Source organism: Diceros bicornis, chromosome 5 (assembly GCF_020826845.1).
Source record: "Diceros bicornis minor isolate mBicDic1 chromosome 5, mDicBic1.mat.cur, whole genome shotgun sequence".
In the NCBI taxonomy this organism is placed as follows: Eukaryota; Metazoa; Chordata; class Mammalia; order Perissodactyla; family Rhinocerotidae; genus Diceros; species Diceros bicornis.
In genome coordinates this window covers 56,735,636-56,760,834 of record NC_080744.1, presented here as the reverse complement: position 1 = coordinate 56,760,834, position 25,199 = coordinate 56,735,636, and the positions used below count along the sequence as shown (strand labels likewise).

The 25,199-nt window shown below is 32.7% G+C and overlaps 1 protein-coding gene across 1 annotated transcript in view; it reads left to right on the top strand.

The window, feature by feature from the left end:
• Window positions 1-25,199, top strand: part of VPS13C (vacuolar protein sorting 13 homolog C) — a 176,531-nt gene that overhangs the window by 16,816 nt on the left and 134,516 nt on the right. Inside the window, exons 3-10 of the mRNA XM_058541734.1 lie at window positions 837-879; window positions 4,186-4,281; window positions 6,022-6,123; window positions 16,646-16,755; window positions 19,095-19,154; window positions 21,587-21,646; window positions 22,484-22,564; window positions 23,673-23,730. Of these exons, the coding sequence (XP_058397717.1) occupies window positions 837-879; window positions 4,186-4,281; window positions 6,022-6,123; window positions 16,646-16,755; window positions 19,095-19,154; window positions 21,587-21,646; window positions 22,484-22,564; window positions 23,673-23,730 (610 nt within the window). The remainder of the gene's footprint in view (window positions 1-836; window positions 880-4,185; window positions 4,282-6,021; window positions 6,124-16,645; window positions 16,756-19,094; window positions 19,155-21,586; window positions 21,647-22,483; window positions 22,565-23,672; window positions 23,731-25,199) is intronic.

The window sequence follows — 25,199 nt, the reverse complement described above, 5'->3', positions numbered from 1 at the left end:
TGTTCAATTCCTATTCACTTAGAATGCTTGAATAATCATATGATAGGGTAAATTGATTATTTTAGTTAATTATTACCTAAAGTACTGTATTTCAGTTGCCAGATTTTGATAGTATTAATATATACTAAGCTATGCCTAATATAAAAACCATTCTGATTGGTTTAATTTTTAATAATTCTAAAGACTCAAGTATCATTGTGAATATCAGTTATTGTTTACTATTTTGTGAATAAAAGAGTTATTTGTGCTTTCTAGTGGTTTGGAATCTAGATAAGTGAAAGTTTATTGTTATTGATTGGTACTTGTCAGTAACTTACCTAAAGTAAATGCTAATTTGATAAATAATACGTTGGGAATGTGCCTTTTCTTTTAATTTTTTATTCATTTATTAAATATTTTATTTGAGAGAGAATTGTTCAGTTAATGTTTTCAACATAATTATGTGAAAGAACTCTTCCTTTTCCTACTCTAGTATTTCAGATAAGCAGTGTCCATCTGTTGTTATAAAAGTTCATGGGATTTCCATCTGTCTTAGTTTGGTTTATTGAAACAAATAACTAGTTTACTCAATTACTTTCTTTAACTACCAACTCCTTTTCTATTGTTCCTATTTATAATTTTGCATCTCTTGTGAATTCTTTCTTCAAAGTAAAAGTTTAACTTAATAAAAACTTTTCTTCAGCTGTAAAACGTATCCTTTATGAGTTACTCAAATAAAGAAAATTTGTTTCGTGTTTTTCCTTAGCGATGACTGGGTATTTAAGAGATGATACAAAGGTGATTTTTGGGGGCCTTAATAATTTAAGATGTCCTTTAATCTTTTTTTCCTTTTCAAGAGTGAATTGGGTGTTCCTTTTAAAGTCAAGGCTGGCCAAATTGGTAAGTACTTCACTCTTCATTTGAGTTAGTCTTAGTCCTTTTAGTTTTTTATTTTTCCTGTGTTATTTAATCTAAAACATCTTTTTTAGCTTGAACAAAAATGTGAGGTGTTTTGGCTTATGTTGATTAGAGCTTTTGGAGTTCTGAGCTTAATGTATATTATGTAGTACTACATATTTCAAAGTTTTTGACAAAAGTGTAGAAAATCAGTCTCTAAAATTGAAGAACATTTGAACTGCAATGATAACGTTTCAGGTTTTGGTTCCACCACACAGAATATATCTTAATTTTCAGAATTAGATATTTTGTGTGCTTTTTCTTTATATGTGAAAGTAGTATAATTTGCAAACTCTAGTAAATAAAATTTACGTGTAGCTTATTTCCCTCATGTTTTGTTCAACCATTTCACTTGATATATAATGCAGTGCTGTGGTATGGAGGATATGTTTTGGTAAGTAGAAAGTCTTTCTTGGAGCTAAACTCTTACACTAAGGTCATCCATAACTAAGCATACATCTTTGTTGAAGAAATTTTGCGGTAGCAAGTTTAATCTATGAAGTCCTCTCAACTAATCCATACTATCTGATTTTTACTTTTTTGTTAAAGTATAAATTACAACCCTTGTTGACTTACTCTTAGTTTAGAATTTTCATTTAGGCCACCATCCTTCTTTCCACCTCCATCACCCTGCTACTTCATCACTATTCTGTCATCTCTTACCAATTAATTGAATGTTTCTGCTTGAGTTCACTTTATATTACCTATATATGTTCTTTTAATATAAAGTAACATTTTCATGCTTTTGTCTCTTGAAACAGGAGACAACTCCCTTAGATGAAAGCATCCCTAGGGCACGCATTATCTTTTTTCTTTGTCTTTTATACAGAGGCTTGTACTGGTGAGGTGGTGATGTTTAGCAGTGTTCTAGAAGTATTGTTGTGGCCCTGCATGCAAAATCCTAGAGTGAAGTTATAGCCACTCATTCATTCCTTTACCTTTGAGATATTTATGTGCACCTGCTACATATGAGACTATGCAAGTAACTGTGGGAGAGGCAAGGAAGACTATGATATCTTTGTTCTGAAGGAAGTTATAGAGATCTAAAATTAGGACATAATATTGCAATCGCATTTCCAGGGTGTTGGATTAGTTATATTTGACTACAGAACTTTTACATTATTCATTATGTTATTATAACTAGATTTTCTATTTTGGAAGAGGTTTTCTAATGGTTCAAAATTTGTTCTTTTTGCTTTTAAAGTATTATAAGAATTTAATGGCTTCCTTCAGGGTTACTCATTGAATTTTGAGAGACCCTTTACTTATAAGGATGTGAAGCATATTTTCTTTATATTTATCCCTTTTTTTTGTTTTGGTTTATGGAGCATTTATATTAGTTACTAAATTTCTGTTAGGTTGAAATATTACACCTAACCTGTAGAATCAGTGTGGCTAAGTAAGCTCGAGAATGTTTTAGTGTTCTAAGAGCTAAACATATTTGTGGGTGCTCCTGGGTTATTCTTTTACTTAAAAAATTTCCTGATCTATAAAAGGGAGGCATACTATAATTAACTGAATTCCAATGGAATTCAGAATAATGAAGGATGGAAAGACAATGAAGGATGGAAGGATAATGGGTTAGGGTAAATGGAGATAAGAAAAGGTTTAGGGAACAGACAGTCCCTTTTTGGTATGCTAGTTAAAGGTGCATTTCTCACTTTTTCAGTCTCATGCTCGCCAAGCAGGCAATCAAATCAATTTTTTAGGAGTTTATGAGATAATTACAGATATAACAGTATCTATTATAAATATAGGTGATACTCACTATAAGATCATCAGACTTAGAAATGACCCAGGAATATACTGGCATTGCCTCTAGACTCCCCTGACATGGGAGCCATTTAAGAAACTCAGCAGGGTTACAAGATGAAGAAAAACAAAAATTTAAATAATTTGAGATTTTAATCCTGGGAATAGATTTCCAGGTAAAACTGGCTTGCCTATGTAGCCATCCAGGTGAATCAAAATATCCTTTCTTACATTGCTTATTTCATTTTCTCATCAGCTTGTTATCTTGTTTAACAATTCTTTGAACTTTGACCGTCTTTATTTAAAAGTGCCAGTGATTCTGGTGGTGTAAGTAGCTTAGTCATTCACATACTAGTATGACTTAGTTGAATCTGATTCTTTTCTCTTAACAGTCTTGATCAGCAGCACTGAGAGAAATATAGCTTTTATAGGGTTATTATTTTTAAAATTGTGATGTGAGAAGGTATTTTATTTTGGAACACAGAAAACTTTAGGGATAGAAAAGGTTTGGATTGAATTGCTGTGGTACTGTCGAGGGCAGATTGAGACATTGGTTGCCTTGAGACCTGGAAAGAGGGCCTACTAGAGATTGGGAAAAGAGTAAAGAAATAAATATGGAAAGTTACTAAAGAGATTTTAACCATTTCAAAATTTAGCTGAGAGTATGCCCTTTTTGTTTTCTCTCTCCTGCTCTGTGTATCCTTTTCCCATAAAACTCCAGGCTTGGCTTAGTGACAGAGCCATAATTCATCTACATGATGAGTGAAAAAGTTTCTGCAGTTAGTCTCTGAAAAACCTAATATTAATACCGTTGTTTCTAAGAGAGAAGACGTATTCTGCCTTTCAAGTTACTTATAAGTAGGTATTTGGAATTTAGCTGGTCTGAACTGCCTGTAACTCATAATACTAATCGTGAAGTGCAGTATACCTTGCCTTTAGGACTGTCCTCTTCCAAGTTCTCTTCCTTTGGTACTCTTCTCTGTGTTGCTGCTTCAATTCCTGGGATCTTGTACAGAAATTATTTTGTAATTGTGCTGTAGAGGTCTATTTGTAGGTGTGGATAGAACAGCATGTACATTATTCAGACTGTCAACGGTTAGATGAGGAAGAGCACCAGTTCTGGTTCCAGCATCCTCACTGATGACTTGGGTGGACTTAAGCAATTAAGTTAACCTCTCTGGGACTGAGTTTCCTTTTTTTGAAAATTGAAATAATAGCTGCCTCATTCTTCTTACAGTTTGAGAATATTAAATGAAATAACAGTTATCCAAAAGTTTGAAAAATATAAAGCACAATGTGAATAGTCACTTAAAATAGTCATATAATGTGGAAAAGATATTTGTAAACTTCAGTGTTGGAGTTTTTTGTTTATTTTGAGTGAGATAGATATTCTATGTGTGCAGGATTTTGTTATACTTCTTTTCTTAATGGAAAGTGAGACGTGTATCTTTTTGAGCAGCCAGATAAGAATTTAAGGTTGAAATTATGTTTCTTCAGATAAATTAACTTTGAAGATTCCTTGGAAGAACCTTTATGGAGAAGCAGTTGTTGCAACCCTAGAGGGATTATACCTGCTTATTGTCCCTGGAGCAAGTATGTTATTTTAGATTATGACCATTCAGTAACATCACAGTGAAATTAAATTGTTACCTGAGTTAAGTATTTTAATATGTTTAGTAAAACAGAAGATAATTCAAACAAACTAATCACATACGTATATGCACTTATATACATACATTTTACCATATACAGACGCATATATATTGCCACATTTGAATATAAAATATTTTTATGTTATTGTTGGAAAGAATAATTTCAACCATTTGTTAAATTTATTCTGTTCTCTATGAGTAATTATTTTGCAGCTAAGGCTTCCTATTAAGTTGAGATGCATTAGACAGATTTACTTTCGGGGGATGAAATGAAACAGGTTTTAAAAAATTACTGATGTTTTAACCTACAGATTTCAAGATTGGAAAACGTTTTTTTCCCATTTTGTTGCTTCTGATTTTGAGTGAATGTTCTCTCAAAAATGTGTATAAATAGGTAATTTTTTTCATTATAAATTATAGTATTTTAATTTTTAATTAATGTTTTAAAGCAGTTATGTTTAAGTAGTATCTTTTGTTATTAATGTTTGTTCAGTTATAAGAACAATATGTTAAGAAAAGGTGGATATTTTAGGAAAAATTACTTATATTTTCTCAACCACAAAACAAACATAATTTTTATTTTTATATTTTGCTTTCCAGTGTTTACCATATACATCCTTGATTTGACGTAGTATTTATCATGTTACATACACAACATGGATTTGGCTTTTTCACTTAATATATGTGTTTTTAATATGTTTCACAGTTTTCATGGTGATAGTGACAATTTTGAAAGGCTATACGATATTTCCTTGTGGGTTGCCTACTATTTTTCACTATTACAGTGAACTTTATAAACACCTGCCTCTTATAGATATCTTTTTTATTCTTTTGTGTTATTTCCTTAGGATACATTATCAGAAATGAGATTACTAGATAAAAAGGATATATATATATCTTATGATTGTTGATACATATTCTTGAATTACTTTCTGAAAGTCTTTTTATCAGTCTACACTGATACCATCTGGTAGTGGGTATTACGTTCTTTGTAGTTTCTCGAAATTTTACCACTCAGATATGATAACTGGAAATTTTCTAATGTACTTTCTGCCTTCCCTCTGTTCCTCCCTTTTATGTGTCTGCTCACCCTTTTCTCCTCTTACCCTTTTTCCTATCTTCCTTTCTCCCTTTATTCCTTTCCTTTCCTCCTCTACTTTTTTTTCTTTTTCTTTTTTTTGCTGAGGAAGATTAGCCCTGAGCTAACATCTGTTGCCAATCTTCCTTTATTTTTTTTGCTTGAGGAAGATTAGCCCTGAGCTAACATCTGTGCCATTCTTCCTCTATTTTGTATGTGGGTCACTGCCACAAGCACGGCTGACGAGTGATGAAGGTCTGTGCCTGGGATCCAAACCTGCGAACATGGGCTGCCGAAGCACAGTGCGCCAAACTTAACCACTACACCACGAGGCTGGCCCCACTTCCCTTCTCTACTTTTTGATATAAGCTTTATAAATAAATAGGAATCATTTATGTTTAAGCTTTTTTAAAAACTCATCTAAAGAATGCAACTCTTTTCTGAGTTCCCAAAAAGAAAATGACAAATTTTCTTTTTAATTAATATGCCAAAAAAATGACATATTACACACACACATACACAATCATAATGAGGCTGAAATTTTCCTATTTGTTTATTTATTAATTGCATTTCGTTATGTGTGAATTCACTATATGTTTTTAGGTATTAAATATGATGCTGAAAAAGAAGAAAAATCCTTGCAAGATATTAAACAGAAAGAGCTATCCCGAATTGAAGAAGCCCTTCAAAAAGCTGCAGAGAAAGGTATAATAAGCTTACGTTTTAGATAAACTTAGATATACCTATATTTTAGATATATTTAATACACTGTAAAGAGGATACTTTCATAAGCCGTCATAAACTGTAGTTTCAAAGAAAGAATCTTTTAAAATCATATCTCAAAATATTGGTTATAAATATTTTAATGACTAACATTTAGGAATCATTGCCTTTTTCTGTGATTGTTTTATCTCACTGTCAGTTTAATTTTCCCGCTTTTCTTAACCATTCGTATTTACTGTGCTACTTTATGGAGACTTCTGAAATTCTCTGTGTTCTTGCAGACCTCTTTGTTTTTGCCAAAGGTTAACAGTTTCTTTAACTGCGTTTTTACCTGTGTTCTTGGAAGATAATGAAGTTCAGTATATTAATATAGTGAAATAATGTTTAGAGGAAATGGTGCTGTAATTCTGTTCCTAGCTATGTCTCTTTGTATTGTATAGGATGTTTTAAAAAACTTAATTCTTCAGATTTCAGCATTTTAACATCCTACCTTAAGTTTTAATTTTTTTGTTTTTATGTAAAAATAAATCTGATGACTATTTTTATTTGGCTTATGGAGCAAGAATAAGGATAAGATGAAAAAGAGTAGTCTATAGAGTGGTGAGCTGAAAGACTTTTCCAAACCTCCAGTTTGTTTTTCAAGTCAAATCACAACCTGATTGCTGATTGGGGCATGAAGGTTATTAGCATTTTACATCATTTTTGTGTCATTTGGTGGCATATTTATATATTTCTGTGATGAAAGAAGATGATACAAGAAGTGCTAAGGCATTTCTCTTTGGTCTATCTTAAAAGATATGGCAAATATTGAGTTAGAAATGATGGAAATTATATTTAGATATAATGAGATTTCTTTTCCTGCCTAAGCTGCTGACATTTAATTGAATCAATAATAAGTCTCTCTTAAAAATAGCTTGCTCCTTAAAATTCTTTATCACTGATTTTAATTTTTTTTGCCCCGTTTTCTCTTCTACAGAATTATTGATCCTTTTACAAAAAATTACTAAAATACTTAAAATACAGAGACTGTCTTCCCCCCCCCACCCCAAAGCCCCAGTAGATAGTTGTATGTCATAGCTGCACATCCTTCTAGTTGCTGTATGTGGGACGCGGCCTCAGCATGGCGGGAGAAGCGGTGCGTTGGTGTGCACCCGGGATCTGAACCTGGGCTGCCAGTAGCGAGTGCGCGCACTTAACCGCTAAGCCACGGGGCCGACCCTACAGAGACTGTCTTAATGGAAAAAATTAAAAAAGCCTAACCATTTTTTCCCTCTCTTTATACTTAAGCACATTTTGTCTTTTTGCTGAAGCTTAAGAATCTATATGTTTATGAAAATAGTTTTCTTTATTTCTATTACTTTTATGTGCCAAATAAAGCAAGGTGAGAATCATTTTGTTTTATGACAATCCAGTGTGATTATTTCTTTTTATTCACTTTTGGTTAATTAGTGTATGTGGAAGTGGTACTATAAAAATGAGGAGAAAGACTTGTAGAGCACTAGAATTTCATTTCTTTCTTGAAACAGTTCAGATTAAATATATTTTCTTAACACACATGTGTATAATTATATATATTCATCAATAAGTTTATTGACATATACTTAGATATATTGATATAACGTGCAATTATACACTTATAATTTATAATATATAATTAAGTTATATTTTCCCTTTTGAAAAACAAACCCCAAACTCCTCTTTTTTTTTTGGATGGAAATAACTGGGATTGCTTAAAAAATATTTTAGTGTTTCTAGTGAACTATAAGAAAAAGCCTCTCCTGTTTTAGTAGTTGATAGCTTGATTGGCAAAATGATAACTTGCTATACATTTTGTATTGAGTGCCTATGAAATTTTGTCTCCTGGGTTTTCAGTGCTTTAGAAAGTTATATGTTTGGGTCTGGCAGAGAGGCTATTAAGGATGATTTGATATATCTATAGAGGATGAACATGTGTAGTATTAAGTTGGTGTAAGTAGGACTTTTAAGTTTATATAATATGTAATAATTACATTGTGCTTTCTTGGATGATAAAATTTAGGTTTTCTTGGGATAGAACTAAAATTCAGAAAGTGAAACTCACTTTTAACATTATGTTAGATTTGTCAGAAAAATGTTTTGAGTATAAAAGAGATGAGTTCTGGAATTGGGAAACATGTTGATAGAGATTGTTTTTCCTCAATTGTCAAGAAATGCATTTAATTATTTTAACTGCATGTAAACTTGTTTTCTAGTTTCTATGAATATGGATCACCTCTTCATATAATATTATTTATGTGAATGATAAAGACAATCCAGACCTTTAGATACTTTGCATTTCACCGTATTAATTAATAGTTATTACTAATTACCGTACTCTGTTTTTCAGACTTACTATTTTTCCACTTATATCTTGATTTTAAAAGCACAAACGCACCATCATGCGTGCATAGAGACTCAGAGAGATAAGATGAGAAAGTGATTCAACTCTAAGCAGCAGATGATAAAAATGAAAACAAAGTCTTTATGCTGATCTACTTTAAAAAAGTATTTTTGCTTATAGATACTTTTATTTATTTGTAAGTTTTATTTGATAAAATAGAGTGCTGTCCACTATCATATGGGGAAAAAAGAAAATTAAAATATGAGTTTATTTCTAGAGAGTTTGTTTTACTATAAAAATATACTTGATATTTTTCTCCTTTCATTTTATTATAGTGAGTTTATTTTCTTGGAAAGGCTGTTATAAAATAAAGGAAAGATTAAATTCCTAGTGAGGCCAAAAGATTCCCAAATGTTATAGATTCTGTATTTAAAATGTTAATTTTATCAAAGTAATATATACACACACTTTAAAATCAAATAGTTTTGCCAAAAAGAGTTACTTTGAAAAATGTCAGTCCCCTTTTCCACCCTTCTCTACCCTTTAGACCCACTGCTTAGAGAGACCCGTCCTTTTAGACATACTAACATTCTGTCATTATCTAAGTTATTAATGTAAGGCATTATCTAGGATTTACTCTTAAGCTAGTCAAGGAGTTTACCTCTCTTACCATCTCTTTTCCCTCTAAATTCCCCTCCCTATCTTATCATAATATGGTTGTATTATAATTTTTGGCCAATTAATAGTCAAAATTTGCATTTCTATGACAATATAATTATTATTCACTGCATAGGTCAAATGCTGTATTATGATTATATTTCATTTCTTATCTAATCTTTTGTTTTTCTTGAATTTGTAAGTGCTTCTTTTTTTATTTGCTTAGTCTTTTATGTAAACTTACCTTTAATTCTTTTCATGTGCTATATGAAATCTGTTATATGACTGTCAAAGTTATTTTTCAGTGCCCAAACCCATCAATTGATCCCCTCACCATCCCCCCTTTTCTCGTGGGATCTCACTGTGAACTGGTTGTGTTTTCAGTCTTGCTACACAGTTGTCACCCTGGGACTGGTCTTCAGTGCTCTTCTGTGTTTAATTCACTGTTTCCTGGGCCCCTTGCCTTTTGTTCTTTGTTAGTTTGTTCCTTTGTTTTGCTGGAGCATATCGAATAGCTTTTAAGAAAGGGTGCACTGGTTATAATTTTTAAAATCCTTTCAAGTCTGAAAGTCTTTGTTTTTTACTTCCACACGTGTTTGAGTTGGCTGAGGATAGAATGCTAGGTTAAAATTTGCATTTTGAAGGCAATATCTTCTAGCTTCCAGGTGTTTTGAGAAGTCTGTTGCCAATATGCTCAACACATCGTAAACACAAAAATTAGAAAATACCTAGACCCTACTATCAAAGACCCTACATTTTAGTTGGGAAAATAAGACACGTGCATAACAGGAGAAAGTGTTGAGTCGCATCAAAGAGGTATAGATAAAGTGTTTAGGGAGTTCAGAATGGACATATGTTCAGCCAAAGAGATTAGGGAAGACACTGTGAAAATATATATATTTCAATTGGGTCTAAAGGATGAGTATGCAGAAAGGAGAGAGGGCATTCTAGGTAGAGGGGACAGAGAAGATGGAAAAGTATAGAACATGTATGGGGAACAGCTAAGAATTTGGGAGTTTGATAGAGTGTAGTTAGATGTAAGTTGGAAAGCTAAGTTGAGGTCAATTTTAAGAGATTTGAGTGCCATGATGATGATAATGATAATGATAGCAGCTAGCATTTATTGAGCATTTACTATTTGCCAGTCACTCTTCAAAATGCTTTATATGTATTGACTCCTTTAATAGTCATTAACTATTGACATAAGAGCTGATATAACTATATGATATAAGGGCTGTTATTGTTCCCATTTTACAGTTGAGAAAGCTGAAAGTTAAATAACCTGTCCTAGATCATGCAGCTAGAAAATGATAGAGCTAGAATTTGAACCTAGTTTAACTCTAGATCCTGTATTTTTAACTCTGTGTTATAATGGACTTTAATCTGTAGCTAGTGGGAAAGTAAGTTTTCCTTTTTCTTTCTTTAAAATCCAGCGAGTAACATGATCACAGCTATTTAGGGAAGGTTAAACTTGCTGTGGTGTCTATGCTGATTTGGGGAGGGAAATGGAAGATGGTGCTATCTAGCCATCGTTAACAAGAATGGATAGAAAGGATTCAGGCAGGATATCTAAAGAGAACAGATCAGATTAAAGATGAGTTCATTTCAGCTGACTTTAAAATCAATATAAATATCGTAGCAATATTTTATTCTGAAAATGGGCAAAATGGTAGGCAAAAAGGGAGCCAAAATAGCAGACTTTTGCTCTATTTGAAAATATGTCAAGTAATTCAGTGAGACATTAGCCATAATTGATATTTGTCTGCTTTGCTTAATTTGAAATTATTAATAGCTATAATTTTAATTATTAAGAATTTTCATTTTAATATTATGAAAATAAAGCTTGTATGGAAATAATGAAAATGATGTCACTGAATATTTCCTTAGAAATAAATCATTTTGGTGTCACTGAATTTTAGTTGTTCTGTTACGTGATTTCTAATTCTTTGAGTTAAGTTTAGACATATTTTACATGTGAAATTAAAGGTGTCTTTTAAATGCTTTGCATTTTGGTTATTGCTGCCATGCGGATGCAGGCGCACATTCAGGGGAATTCATATATGGCTTGGAAAGCTTTGTTTACAAGGACGTCAAGCCTGGTGGGTATGCATGGTAAATTATATTCAGCTATATAAAAAATTATATTCTTACCCATGCTTGTGCTTTTAATGGAGTCCATTTGGTGACATGGCATCCTTTTAGAAAATATGGAAATGTAATTCATGTTTTCCCTCTTTACCATCATTTCCTTTTCCCTACCTTCTGTAGCCATTTATTCATTCATTAAATATTTAGTGTCTTCCTGTGGCAAGTGCTATGCTGGATGGTGAATGTTCGTGGGGTAAAATAGTCACGATCCACTGCCCTTGTGAAGCTGACAATTTGATCTGTAGATAACTTTCAAATCCAGACTACCTTCTTGACTTGAGTTCTGTAGTATACGTAGTATTTTCTTAATTAGGCAGCTCTTCTCCTATCGGAGTGTTTCAAACTTGTAAAAAGCAATAAAATGGGACCTTTTTTTTTGGGTGAGACTTTATTTAGAACCTTGGTAAGAGGTGCTGTTCTGACTTTCTTCTCATATCCTCCCTGGTTTGCTGCACCTCTGTAGTAACTCCAGAGACACCTCTAGACAGCTATCTTGTACAGTTGAAATTTGAAGCTTCACAAAAGGTAAATTTGAAGGCTGACTGCTTTAGGATTTATAATAGGATTCTTTTATAGCCTAGGAAATTTACCAAATGCATTAAAATAATAACTTATAATATTTTAAATAATAATTTGATTTATTTAACTGTATTTTCTGTAACTTTTAGGAGCTTGTTATATTAACTTACTCACACTTAAAATTTGTTTTGATTAAATGGCAAGCGAGGTCTGTATCTCGAAATGTAAACAACAAGCATTATGATAGAATTACTTCTGCAGCTAGAAACTTCTTTAATATTTAGGTTCATTATGACAAATGTAAGAATTTGCATGGCAAATTTCACAGCATTTAAAGAAATTACCTTGAAAAGAGTTTCTCTTTTTAACAAATCTGCCCCTTTAGTAAGTGTGGCTATGTTAATTTTTCTTAAAGTTACTTTGTTTAATATAAAAGATAGTGTGGAGATACTCATGGCTCACTGTCTAGTTTTGTAGGTTATAATTGAACCAGCTTGCTGTGTCTGCCAGGGGCAGCGTTTTCTGATCCTACTAGGAGTAACCTGCGTCTAAGATACAAATGAATTTCACTGTCCCATTCAAATATATAACAAAATCATTGGGCAGCATTGTTAAAAAAAAAACAGACAGAGGTCACTATAAAGGAAGGCCTAATTGATTCAGGGTTTCCTTTTTTTCAAAAAACGTACATTAACCTGGATAAAAAACTAGGCCTAGAGTATTGCTGATTCTGAAATGAGAATAGTTAATTTTGTTGGTGATATCTTCATTCACTTGGCTAGGACTTTATGTGTGCTTTTAGGATCCTTTCGTCTTCAGTTTCTGAGTGTATATTCCTTCCTCATGATGTCATTTTTTTTTTTTTTTTTTTATTATTCTAGAGCAACGGTTCTCAAAAAGTCAAAACTATTTTCATAATAACACTAAGCTATTGTTTGATTTGTCACTGTGTTGACACTGGTGCTGATGGTGCAAAAGCAATGTTATATAAAATTGCTGGCCACCTTAGCATGAATCAAGGCAGTGGCACCAAACTGTACTAATAGTGATTGTGTGGTTCACTACCATGCACTCACAGTAAAAAACAAAATAAAACAAAGCACAAAGCACCAGTTTTACTTAAGAATGTCCTTGATGAAGTAGGAAGTTTTTAATTTTAATAAACTTTAGCTCCTGAGTACATGTCTTTAATATTTCGTGTGACAAAAGAGGAAGTATGCGTTAAGCACTTATGCAGACTGAAGTAGGATAATTGTCTCAAGGAAAAGTACTTGTGCAGTTGTTGGAGTTGTCAGCTGAACTAGTTGCTTTTTCGATGGAAAACGATTTTATTTGGAAGAATGACTGACAGACTATTATTATTCAGATTTGAGTGTTTAGTAGACACTTCAACAAAACAACTTTAGGAATAAACAACTGACAGTGTTGCTAATGATAAGATTTGAGCTTTTGAGCAGAAAATAGAATTTTGGAAGACTTGTATTTACCACCTTGAGCTTGACAACTTCCCAATACTTAAAGACTTTTCTCATGAGATTGGTGGTGATATTAACAAATGTGATTTTTGATACTGATTAATGAAATAACTCAATATTTGGAACATCTGCATAATTCACTGAAGCACTGTTTCCATATTACCAATGCATGATAAAAAATCAGGCATGTGTAAAAGGTCCATTTAAAGTAGGAAGTAGACCAATTGATTTTAATTTGGATGAAAAATTCGTTGATAGAGTTTCAGATTCCATGATGCAGCTAACCTTTAAGAAACTACTACTCGTATGAGTTTGGGTGTAGTATCCATAATTACATGAAAAGGCCATGAAGGTGTTCCTCCCTTTTCCTATTACATATTTCCTATTACATATCTGTAATTAGATCAGATTTTCTTCCTATGCGTCCATCTAAACCACATATCTCAACAGATCAAAGGTAGAAGCAGTTATGCCAATCTAGCTGTCTTCTGCTAAGCTAGACATTAAACAGATTTGTGGGAATGTAACAACATTCCACTCTTCTCACCACCACTTTTTGTTTGCAAGATATAGTTATTTTTCATAAATATGTGTTATCTATGCTATAACATAATGGTTTTTTTAAATGAGTTAAATAAATAAATATTGACAAAAGTTCTCAGTTTTTATTTCCAATATGGTAAATATCAATAATTGTAACTCGCACTAATAAAAAGCGCTTTAAGGATCTCAAATTTTAAATGTGTTAGAGACCCGAGGGTTTAAGTGTTTGTTTTTGGCCCCGAGACCAAAATATTTGAGAACTCCTTTATTTATTTATTTATTTATTTTTTTTGTGAGGGGGATCAGTGCTGAGCTAATATCTGATGCTAATCCTCCTCTCTTTTGCTGAGGAAGATTGGCCCTGGGCTAACATCTGTGCCCATCTTCCTCTAGTTTATATGGGATCCCACCACAGCATGGCATGACAAGCGGTGCGTCGGTGGACGCCCAGGATCCGAACCTGCAAACCCCGGGCCACCGCTGAGGATCGTGCGTACTTAACCTCTTGCACCACCGGGCCGGCCCCTGAGAACTCCTTTAGAGATGATTGAGAATGATAAATTTATTATTCATCAGATTAAATAGAAACTTTCTCTAAAGAACTATGTAACACTCAGATTCGATTTTGAAACTATTTGGAGAGGTTTAAACATGGTGCATCTAAAATTGAGATCAAAGACAGAACAAGGTGCTAGAACGAATGTGAAAGTAGAAAGATAATAGGAGGTCAGGTAAGAAGAACGAGTTATGGTAGATTCTAAACCCAAGCAGCTGACCCTCTGTCTCTGAAAGCTGTTCTAGCCAAGTAGGACAGTTTTCAGGGCTACTCTGGCTTTCTTACTTGTTTCTTTTCAAATGGTATTTCTTTGAGAACTCAGTCTTTTTCTAAATGTTTAATTTATGAATGAATAAGATTCAGGGACCATCACTATGGCAAGAAATATTGGCAATAGCAAAGTCTAGATTCTGTTATATATTTAGTAAATATTTTCTTCTTGAAACTCAAGATTTATAATCTTGTAATCCAAGATTTGGTTCTTAGTTTTTGTAGTGGCAGAACAATTTGCTTTAAAGTATCAAGGAAGAACAAATTTAAAATTTCAAGCTAAATTTCATATATATATTCTCAAATATATATAATGTTAACTGAGATTATATATTTTATTATAATGTTCAGATGTGGATTTTTTGATTCATTTGAACAGATATGTTTCATGCGCTTTGTGCCCAGATAATAGGATAATTCCTATCCTAATAAAGACTCCTGCCTGGTGGCAAGTTGTGCAGACACTTCCAATACAGTGTAATCTCTGCTTAATGGAAGTTTATATAGGGTGCAGGGGTAGGTGGCCCTGGAGCTGCTTAGAGTAGTTGAAGAATGCTTCACACGGGTAGTAGTGCTGGACCTGAGCTTTGTAGGCCTCCTAGGAGTTTGCCTGGTGAAGAACTTCAGGGAGGGCAACTCAAGTTCAGGGAATGACCCCTGTAGAGGATTTGGCATTAGAAAGTATGGCTTGTTTTGGAAAGTATAAATAGTATTTCTTAAGTATCTAGTGCAAGGATGACTGGCAAGAGATAGAGCAGGACAAGGAGATAGGGGTTAGTTCTTGAAAGGACCTTTGTGTCCTGCAAACGCTTTTTCATTTTATTTGGCAGGCTGCAGAGAGCCTTTAAAAGAATTTTGAGTAGGGGATTAATGGGCTGTGAATAGTATTTTAGAAGATATCAGTCTGGTAGCGGTATAGAAGGACGTTTAGTAGGAGGTAGAGTGGAGACTGGAAGGAGGGGAGACCATGCAGAGACTGCCTCAAGAGTGTAGACTAGAGTTGATGTCTAGTAGGCAGTTGAATGTAAAGATTTATGACTTGGATAAGATAGGTGTTGGTTAATGCCGTGAAGTGAGGCAGTGCCAGATAAAAGAGAATGAGATTTTTAAAGGAATTATTAAGCCAATTTCAATGTACAGTTCAATGTACATTTTATGCCCTTTTTGTATTTTTTCTATCCTAAAGTCATTCAAGATTTTCGCTTGTGAGGTTTATCATCCAGAGGAAGTCATCTGTTGGCAACCTACCCATTCATTTCATTTGTGTTCCTATGTCCCTACCACACATTTATCAAAACCTTTCTCTGAAAGTTTTATATTCTGTCATTATTACATTTCCAATATTTTGGTAACATTGAAATTAAAATTTGTATTGTGAAAAGTCATAAGTATTATAAAGGGCATTGTGTATGGCCCAATTTTTGTATAATTGTACCTGCCAAGTTATTTTTTAGATTAAAGAATGGTATTCTGTACTAAAGAAAGTTTGTGAATTTCTGTTTGTAATGAAATAGGTCAGTTTAGAATAAAGTAAGGTGAATTGTACCAAAATTTGCTGTCAGGAAGAATTCTCTTGTTTTTTTTTCTGTCCTCTAGTCTGCTAACTTGAATTTTATCCTTTTCTCACTAAAATGCTTCCACTGAGAAGGACGTAAACGTAAAAAGCACAAAAAACATTTTAAGAAACCTTTTAAAGGTCTTGATCGCTCCAAAGGTAGGTAAAAGTAGTTTTTATGCTGTGTGTTATTTATACACATTGCCACTTGATTTCTATCTTTGAAGGTAAAATGAGGGTTATTCAAAAGTAAGTTTTAAGTTGAAAATGTATATTAAAATTTAAAATAAATCTAAAATAAAACAAGGACACTAGAGTATGCTATAATTTCTGTTGAGTAGTGCTTTAGCTATCCTTTGGTCATTGGTTATGAGATATCTGAGAATTTCAACTCTTGAGCTTGTATTTTCTATTTTTTATAGATAAACCAAAAGAAGCCAAAAAGGATACATTTTTGGAAAAATTGGCAACTCAAGTAATTAAAAATATACAAGTAAAAATCACTGACATTCACATTAAATATGAAGATGATGTAAGTAATTTCAGTTTACTCAGTTTGTTAGTAATTAAATGTGTATTTTATGATACTAATCCTTGATTTGTCTGTATATGGATTATCTGTACCCAATTTTAAATCCAAGATTGATTTTTTTTTTTTTCTGATAAGTACACTACCATATCTCCTTTCCTGTGTTAGGCTTTTTTCATTAGGTGTGTAAATATATCATAAAACCACCATATGCTTCTTTCTAAAGCTAATATAAGAGATTTTCAGATTGTCTTATATTATTTATTTTGAATTTTGTTTAGTGCCTTAATGCTTATACTATTATAACTTTAAGGGACTGATTTGTTTTATACTGACAAAAAAATTAGTTCTAAGAGGGGAAGAAATAATCAATTTAATGCTGGTTGGTAGAGTGGGGACTAAAACCCAGGTCACTTGACTGCTAGTCCCATTCTCTTTACGTTCCATGAGGTTGGACTGAACACCCCCAACTATTCGCATACGTGTGCAACAATATATTTAGAAACCAGACGTCACTTATAACCAGAAGTTTAACATTACTTGATTAAGAACTGTTTTACTGATTAATTTTAGTTAAAATATATCAAATATTTTGAACTTAATATGCATTGCTTTGTTTTAAAGTTTGAAACATATATAAGAAACCTTGAATTTTTTCAGTTAGCTAAGAAATTGGAAATGATATTCCATCTCTTCCAAAAATGAGTTACCTTTTTTTGTGTTTGATATGCTTTAATTTTGGATTGAATTAAAGCAATACAGACATATTTAGAATTTATTTTCCTTTCCTCATATGTTTCTTATGTAACTTAATATTCAGTAAGACATAGTTGTAGTTTTTCAAGATATACCATCTCTATCTTGTTATGGTTTTATATAGTCATTCAACTGAATTTTTTAAACAAATAAATGTCTAAAAAACCTAATTCATCAATTCCCTTGTTTAAAACAAACTTAGGAAAATAAAATCTATTCAACACATCAAGCGAATTATTCTTAAAACTAATGGCATATTGATGAATGAGAACCTCATTTGGAACTTAAACTAAGCTTTTGTGCTGGGCAAGTACAATTAGAAAGGTACATTGTTTCTCTCTAATAAAAAAAATACAGATACACAGGAGTGGGATAAGTAACATCATTTATGTTTAAATTGTTGTCAGTGACAAAATACATTAAAATAATCTAAAAGGTAAAGAATTAAAAAGTGCAAGAGGATCTTCCTTGTATCATTTCTCTTTCAATGTTATTACCTTAATTATTGTATCTAGAAGGATAATGAAAAATATAGAGTGTAAGAAGTAGGGGTAGAGAAAGTATAATAATTTATCGTAAAGATGCTCATTGGATGATAGCACTAGTTTGTAGGTAGTGCATTAGCAACTGAGGAGTTGTGTTTTATTAAAGTTCCTTTTGAAATAGCTGCAAATTAGTTTCAGCTAATTACCTGTAGGTATAAAAAGATGAGTTTGGGAATAAAGGAAAATATGTTTTGCTACAAATCACAATATATTTGATATTAAAAACAAAGCTCACGAAGCTGTTTGTGCTTTTCAGCGGTACCAGAGCATGCATTTTTCTTATTTGAGAGGCTGTATGTGACTACACTCTGGAGTCCCTGTTGGATGATTCAGAACATTATGTTTTTTCTCCTCTCTCTAGTTTCGCTAGTTTCTGTCATGACCAAAAAACTCTATGACTTTTGGACATCTTCAAGATGTCTAAAACAATGACATCGTACACATTGTGGTACATTTTAAGCATTGTGTATAAATATAACTTAGGTATTGAAGATCAGAAATAGAACAGAAGTTTAACATTGGCAGATTTTGGGTTAAGAGACTGAGGAAATCAAATATTAAGAATCTTGAGCATTTCCTATCAAAGCACTTTTGAAGTGTCAAGGGAATTAAAGGTTTAAAGAGACAGTTCACACTTCTAAGTGTGAAAATCTTAAATGTTTTAAAGATAATTTAGTGGCAGTGTTATTATCTGAGACAACTTGTTTTATTTATTTATGAAGAACACCTTTAATGATATACGTAAAGAAACTCTCTCTTTTTAAAACTATCTAGACAATCTGTTGAGTCATGGTTAGTGAATCTTCTCAGTTCTAGTAAGAAAAGAGTTCCACTGGGAAAGTATCATATTAGTGTCATGCCTACAAAATATGGATAATCCCAGCCATGTTATTGCCTTCCTCCCCTTTCTTTTCCATAAATCCATTTGGGTTGTGTGACTTACTTGTAAACTGATTGCCCTATGTTGCCTGTTATAAAGAGTAGAGCATAGATTTACTCTCACCATCAGTATATTTAATGTAACCTTTTCTCGTTTGATAGGTCACTGATCCAAAGCAGCCTCTTTCCTTTGGTGTCACACTGAGAGAACTTAGTCTATTGGTAATGTGGTCTTATTTAAAATTTCTGTGGAACCTGTGAAATATTATTTCCAAGTCACAGGGTGAATTGCCTAAAATCAACTATCACTACAAATAGCTATTTTATTTTTATGTATAATCTTTCTACAGCTTTTCTAGAAGTTCAGAATTTTTAGTGATGCTTTTATTACATTCTCTAATTATTTTGATTTGTCTTTGACTTTGACAAATATTAAAAGCCTTGAAAGAATTAAAAGCTATATCTTAAACGTGGGAAAGTAGGGGAAGATAAATTTCTATAGAGGTATGTTCTCATCCTTGGTATAGGTAGATGGAATTTCCGAATAGCTTCTACATGTGTGCATGTTTGTATGTATGAGTGTGTGTGTATGTTATATTGAGATGTATATAAGGTAATATATTTTGATTAAGTATTGTATAATACAGTTTGATTTTTCTCTTAAAGGTCTTTAAGAATAGAGAGTGTGTATATTTATGTTGGACATTTTTTTTCTGTCATGGGTAACTAAGTGTTAGGAAACATGCTTTAAAGTTAAGGACAATGAGCAGTAAATCATACTGGATACATGTTTTCCTTATGATTAGTTATATGGAGAGGACCTTAGTAGGGAAAGAAGAAAAATGAAAAAGAAGCAGACTGCCAGAGAAACAGAAAAAGGACATGATTGCATGGGGGCCTTAAGAATAATACATGCATGCAGAGAAGTAGAGATACACGTTGAGTTGAAGACCAAAGCAGAAACATGAAAAAGAACTGGAGAAACAAAGGAAAGAGAGTCAAAGAAGCTAGTGTTTAATATACTGTTTATCCTCTACCTGTTTCCAAAATGAATTTGAAGTAGCTTTTGATAAAAAAAGAAATATACAATAACAGCTTTAAAGAGACTGGAATCTGTGTTCTGAAAGGTAGAGAGAGAATTTTTCCCAAAAAATTAGACTAACAATATTAGTCACAAGTGATCACAGTATTTAATGACCTTGTAGCAGACGAAACAAAAAATACAAAATAGTCATATACCTCCCATTGACTGATAACAGGCATACTCCTGCATAAGAATGATGCATAGTTTCCTTAGTGTGCATTGTTTGATTCTCTGTATCTTTGCTCAGACTCTTCATATTGTTTTCTTTGCCTGTGTTACTCTCTTCCCTTTGTGTGCCTGGAGATTCTATTCAGGTTTTTATACTTATGTTAGGTATTACCTTGTCTTTCTTTGTCCTTTTTTACTTCCCTCTTAGAATTTACCATTTCTTCTTTTATGCTCCCTGTTAAATTTTATCAAAGCACCTGTAACATATTATTGTACTGGTTACCATGTTGCTCTCCTTCTATCTAACCTTCATTCATTTAGTGATAAAATAGTACCTATATTTTACTGTTTTTGTGATGATCAAAAGAATAGTTTGTGTAAAGCACTTGAAACATTGTCTGGCTCATTATTTCCTGCTTCAACTACTGCGTTGACTACTGTAACAACAACGACAGCAAACTTACCTCTTTCTGTAGCCATACTATTCCTTTCTTCCATCTTTGCAATTTCAATCTAAACTTTTATAGCTGAGGTAATCTTCCCACCTCTGATGTGGATCCCTTCCTCCCCCATGTCCTCAGGAACCTTTTTTTCCTCCCTCTCTCCCTTCCTGCCTTCTTTCCATCAATTTCTTTCACATTCCTGAATCTTAAACTCCCCTCCCTCCCCCTACAACTCCTTATTCTTATAAGCATTTAATCACATTCACGTCTCTCCTTTACAACAAAATTAAAAAGCCTCTCCTTAACCTTCTCTCACCCTACCCAGGCCCCATCTGACTATTGTCTTCTATTTCTCTTCTTTCTAACTAAACTTTTTGAGAGAATTCTCTACCTTTGCTACCTTTATTTCCCTACTTCCTGCTGACTCCGTACCCACTGTACTCTGACTCTACTAATCCACTGAAACTGTTGTTAACAAGTTCATCAGTAACGCCCTAGCTGCTGAATAAGTTTATTTTAGTTTATTTCATGGCAGCATTTGGCATTGCTGACCATGCAGATTTTCTAGAGATGTGTTCATGCTGTGATTTTCATATGATCCTGATTTTCTTCCTACGTTGCAATAATTATTTTTCATTATTTTTAAGTATGTGGACCTTCTTCAGTAGCTTATAGTCTAGCTCTCTGTTTTTATTTGTACCCAGTTCCTTCCACAGTTCAGACACAGTAGCTCAGTAATTATTTTCTGGATGAATGAACTCAGTTAAGTTAGAACCTCCTCAATTCTGTTTTCACCTTTCCTTTGATTTTGTCATACAGATATGAAAAGAAACAGCTAACATTAGCCAACATTAGCTAGATGTCTTTTCTTCCTATTTTGTTACAGTTTACAACTATTAGAGCACTATTTTGTGATATGTATAATTCATTTCACAGTTATTCTCTTTTTTTTCTTTTAGACTGCAAATGAACAATGGACTCCATGCATATTAAATGAAGCAGAAAAAATTATATACAAGGTATTAGACTAGATTAAAATTTCTTGTTATTTTCCTAGATACAAACACTTAATGTATTTTCTTGAAGAAACTTTGATGGAGCAGAAAGTGCGTGCCATTGGAGTGTGAGTTAAAAGTCTAAGGTCTAGTTTTGGCTCTGCTACTTACTATGTGACCTTGTATAATCACTTACCTATTTTGAGGTTTAGGTTCCTCACATAGCATGTAAAGAAACTGGGTAAAATTAATATTTCTCAAATTGTATTTTATGGAGCTTTAGGTAATTGAGCTATTATTAGATTTGTAGAAAAAGCATTCTCTTTTCAAGTAAGTTATTGACTAAAGTACTAAGCTTTACATAGTTAAACAGGTATGTTTCATTTTATTTTAAACTACAGGACTTCACAGTACTTTAAGTATGCTAATAAACATTGTGAATCTTCAAGAGGGATATTTAGTAGGTAGCTTTCCCCACCTTGTTGATCATAGAATCCTGCCCCTTCACCCTTCCCTTGAAACAGCCGTTCATATCCACTGGAGGAATCATGTCTTTCTTACTCAGCAAAACATTTACAGGGTCTGTTAAATACTAAGTTCTCAGTAGATATTTGATAATTGAAGGAATGAATCCCCTTGGAAATAGTGTTCCTGGAAGCACCATTTAGCAAATGCTATATTAATAATAAAGTCTCTGAATAACATGCATATATTTTCCCCCATTTTTGCATTATTTTCTTTCCTTTAAAAGTTCAAAATGGCAATTGGATAATTTCACAGTAAATTTGAGAATAACTTTTTAATACTGATTCATAATTTCGATGTGTTAGTTGCTTGATGTCTTTCATTTTTCTTTTATAGCTTATACGACTTGACAGTCTGAGTGCCTACTGGAATGTAAACTGCAGCATGTCTTACCAGGGATCAAGAGAACAGATCTTGGTAATTTCAGTTTATACCTGGAAGAGCTAATCACACTCCCTAAATTTGTTTAACATAAGAGGTCCTTAATGAGGACGGGATATCAGTCTTTTGTTTAAGTTGTATATAACTAAATCAGAAATATGAAACAGTTTTTGGAATCAGTTTTGTTTTTGAAGATCTCTGTCAAATCATTCACTTGACAGATGAGAACCTATAGTATTAAATTAAAATGGTCTTTTACACTCTCATTTTGATAGCTTTCTGGTTACATTGTGGTTTTTCATATGAGAATGATTACTTGAAGAGTATTGTAAAGAAAGATGGTACCTTTCAGATCTAAAGAGTATATCCTTGGGGCTGGCCCCGTGTAGTAGTGGTCAAGTTCGGCACACTCCATTTCCGTGGCCTGGGTTTGTGAGTTTGGATCTTGGGCGTGGACCTACACCACTCGTCAGTCATGCTTTGGTGGCGACCCACATATAAAGTGGAGAAAGACTGGCACAGATATTAGCTCAGGGTTAATCTTCCTCAAGCAAAAAAAGGGGAAGATTGGCAACAGATGTTAGCTGGGGGCTAATCTTCCTCAGTAAAAAAAAAAAAAAAGAAAAAAAAAAGAGTATATCCTTGGTGAATGTTGTAAGCATTTGTGATGATGATTTCCTGAACAATCAAAGATTAATTTAAAACCTGAGTGTACTAAGCCAATCTTAGTCATGTTTATTTACTTAGAGGAGAAAGGAAGAGGAGTTGAATTTTCTGAACTGAATTAATTCCAAGATTGTATCTCTCATTTCTCAGAAAGATACTATAACAAATAATTTGCCTTAGTCTAGAAAGTGTTTGAGATCCCAATTCATGGATGTTTATATAGATTTTTTTTTTAAGTCGGGGGAACACAATGTTATGATGTTGTTTATAGATGTTTAGAATTTTAAAAAATTATCTACTTCTATGTTTTATTCTAAAGAAATATACCTGTAACTAATGCTTAGTGTGTTTTCTTGTGGACTACTAATTACAAAGAGGGGAATAAAGATATTTAAAAACCAAATTTCTTTTTGTATGTGTGGCTGAATATGTGTGCATTTTCTTTTTCATTCTCATATAATTCAAATTTTTTGTTTAGGATCAGCTGAAAAGTGAAATTCTTACAAGTAGCAAAATACCCCCAAACCATCAATATAGTAAGTAATGATAAAAGTTTATTTCATGTTACAGGAAGCATGGAATTAAATATTTTAATATACTTTTTTCTGATAAGTTACCTTGACAAAGAGAAAGTTAATTTTATACCTTAGTTTTATGATGCAGCATCTTTGGATTGTAAGTAATTATTTAGGAATAGATTATAACTATTGGAGAATGAGAGAGAGAAGAGCAGTGTGGCTATAGTTCACTCCCAATAGCTAACCCCGCTTGACCTCCATGTCTTCTTACCTTGTTATCATCTTCTTTGTTTTAGGAATTAGGTATTCTTTTTTTTTCTTTGTTTAATAACTGAGTTTCTGATATCTTGGTATTTAAGTCACCCCTAGCATGTCACTATTGCAGTATTAAGACAAACTAATCACTCTAGAGAATTTTTTAAGTGAACTTTTCTGTTTCTTGCAGCCTCACCTTTATTTATTTTTAAGTATAGATCTCTTACAAAGCTGCCTGCTTATTTGTTTGTTTATCCCATCTGTTTCCTCCATTTCAGTTTCCGTCTAAAGAAGCTATTGGTTTGTTTTTATTTAGTATCCTTCTTTATGTTCGTTCTCAGCTTTCATGCCCATGTTCTGCCATATTCCATATTACTCTGGTTCACTATTGTTTTCTTCATATTCTTTTATAACTAATTACCATTATATGAGAGTTGGCACTTGCTCCTTATCCTCATAGACCTCTCTAAGATTTAATGATGACAGAGTTTTCAGATGCTGCTAGTTTGTGAAAGCATTTCAAGTTTCATTCGTGAAAGAACTAGTTCAGAAAAATCTACAACTTCATTCTTGGACATCTTCCACGTGTAAATAACCTCTAAATAAATATAAATTTTTATGGTCTTATGCAAATTGTAAACATTATCAGGTATTGAAATTTATATAATTTAATATTATTCACAGTTAAAATTTATAACTTACTTTGCCCTTTCATCTTCCCTAATACACCTTTTCATACTACTTCTCGACTTCAAAAATATTTTCTTTAGTTGATTCTAAGATAATATATGTAATGATCATTTTGAAAATTGTAAAGTAGTAAGCAGTTTTTTTCTGGGCAATATGAATTTCACTTGTAATTCTGTTCCTAAATTCTGCCAGTGATTAAATAAGACAGAAATTAATCAGATTTTGTTTCCTACTTTGTATTAATATTTTTAATGAATAATGAAATCGTTAAATGTCTTGTAGCAAGGAAGAGAAGCCTAATTTTACACAAACTGTGAATAACTGAGAGTAGATTGTCTATATTTTGTACATTTCTTACTTAGAAGCATAGGACTTCAGTTTCCTCCTTGGAGATTCCGTTTTAACCATTGAGCTTGACAGTTGTTATTATGCAGATAGGTAGATGCTTAAATATTTTTTGGTAGTGATTTTTTAACTTTTTTTTTATGTATTTTTCATCATTTTTCTTTACTTTCAGAGTAACAGTGTTCTCATAATTATTT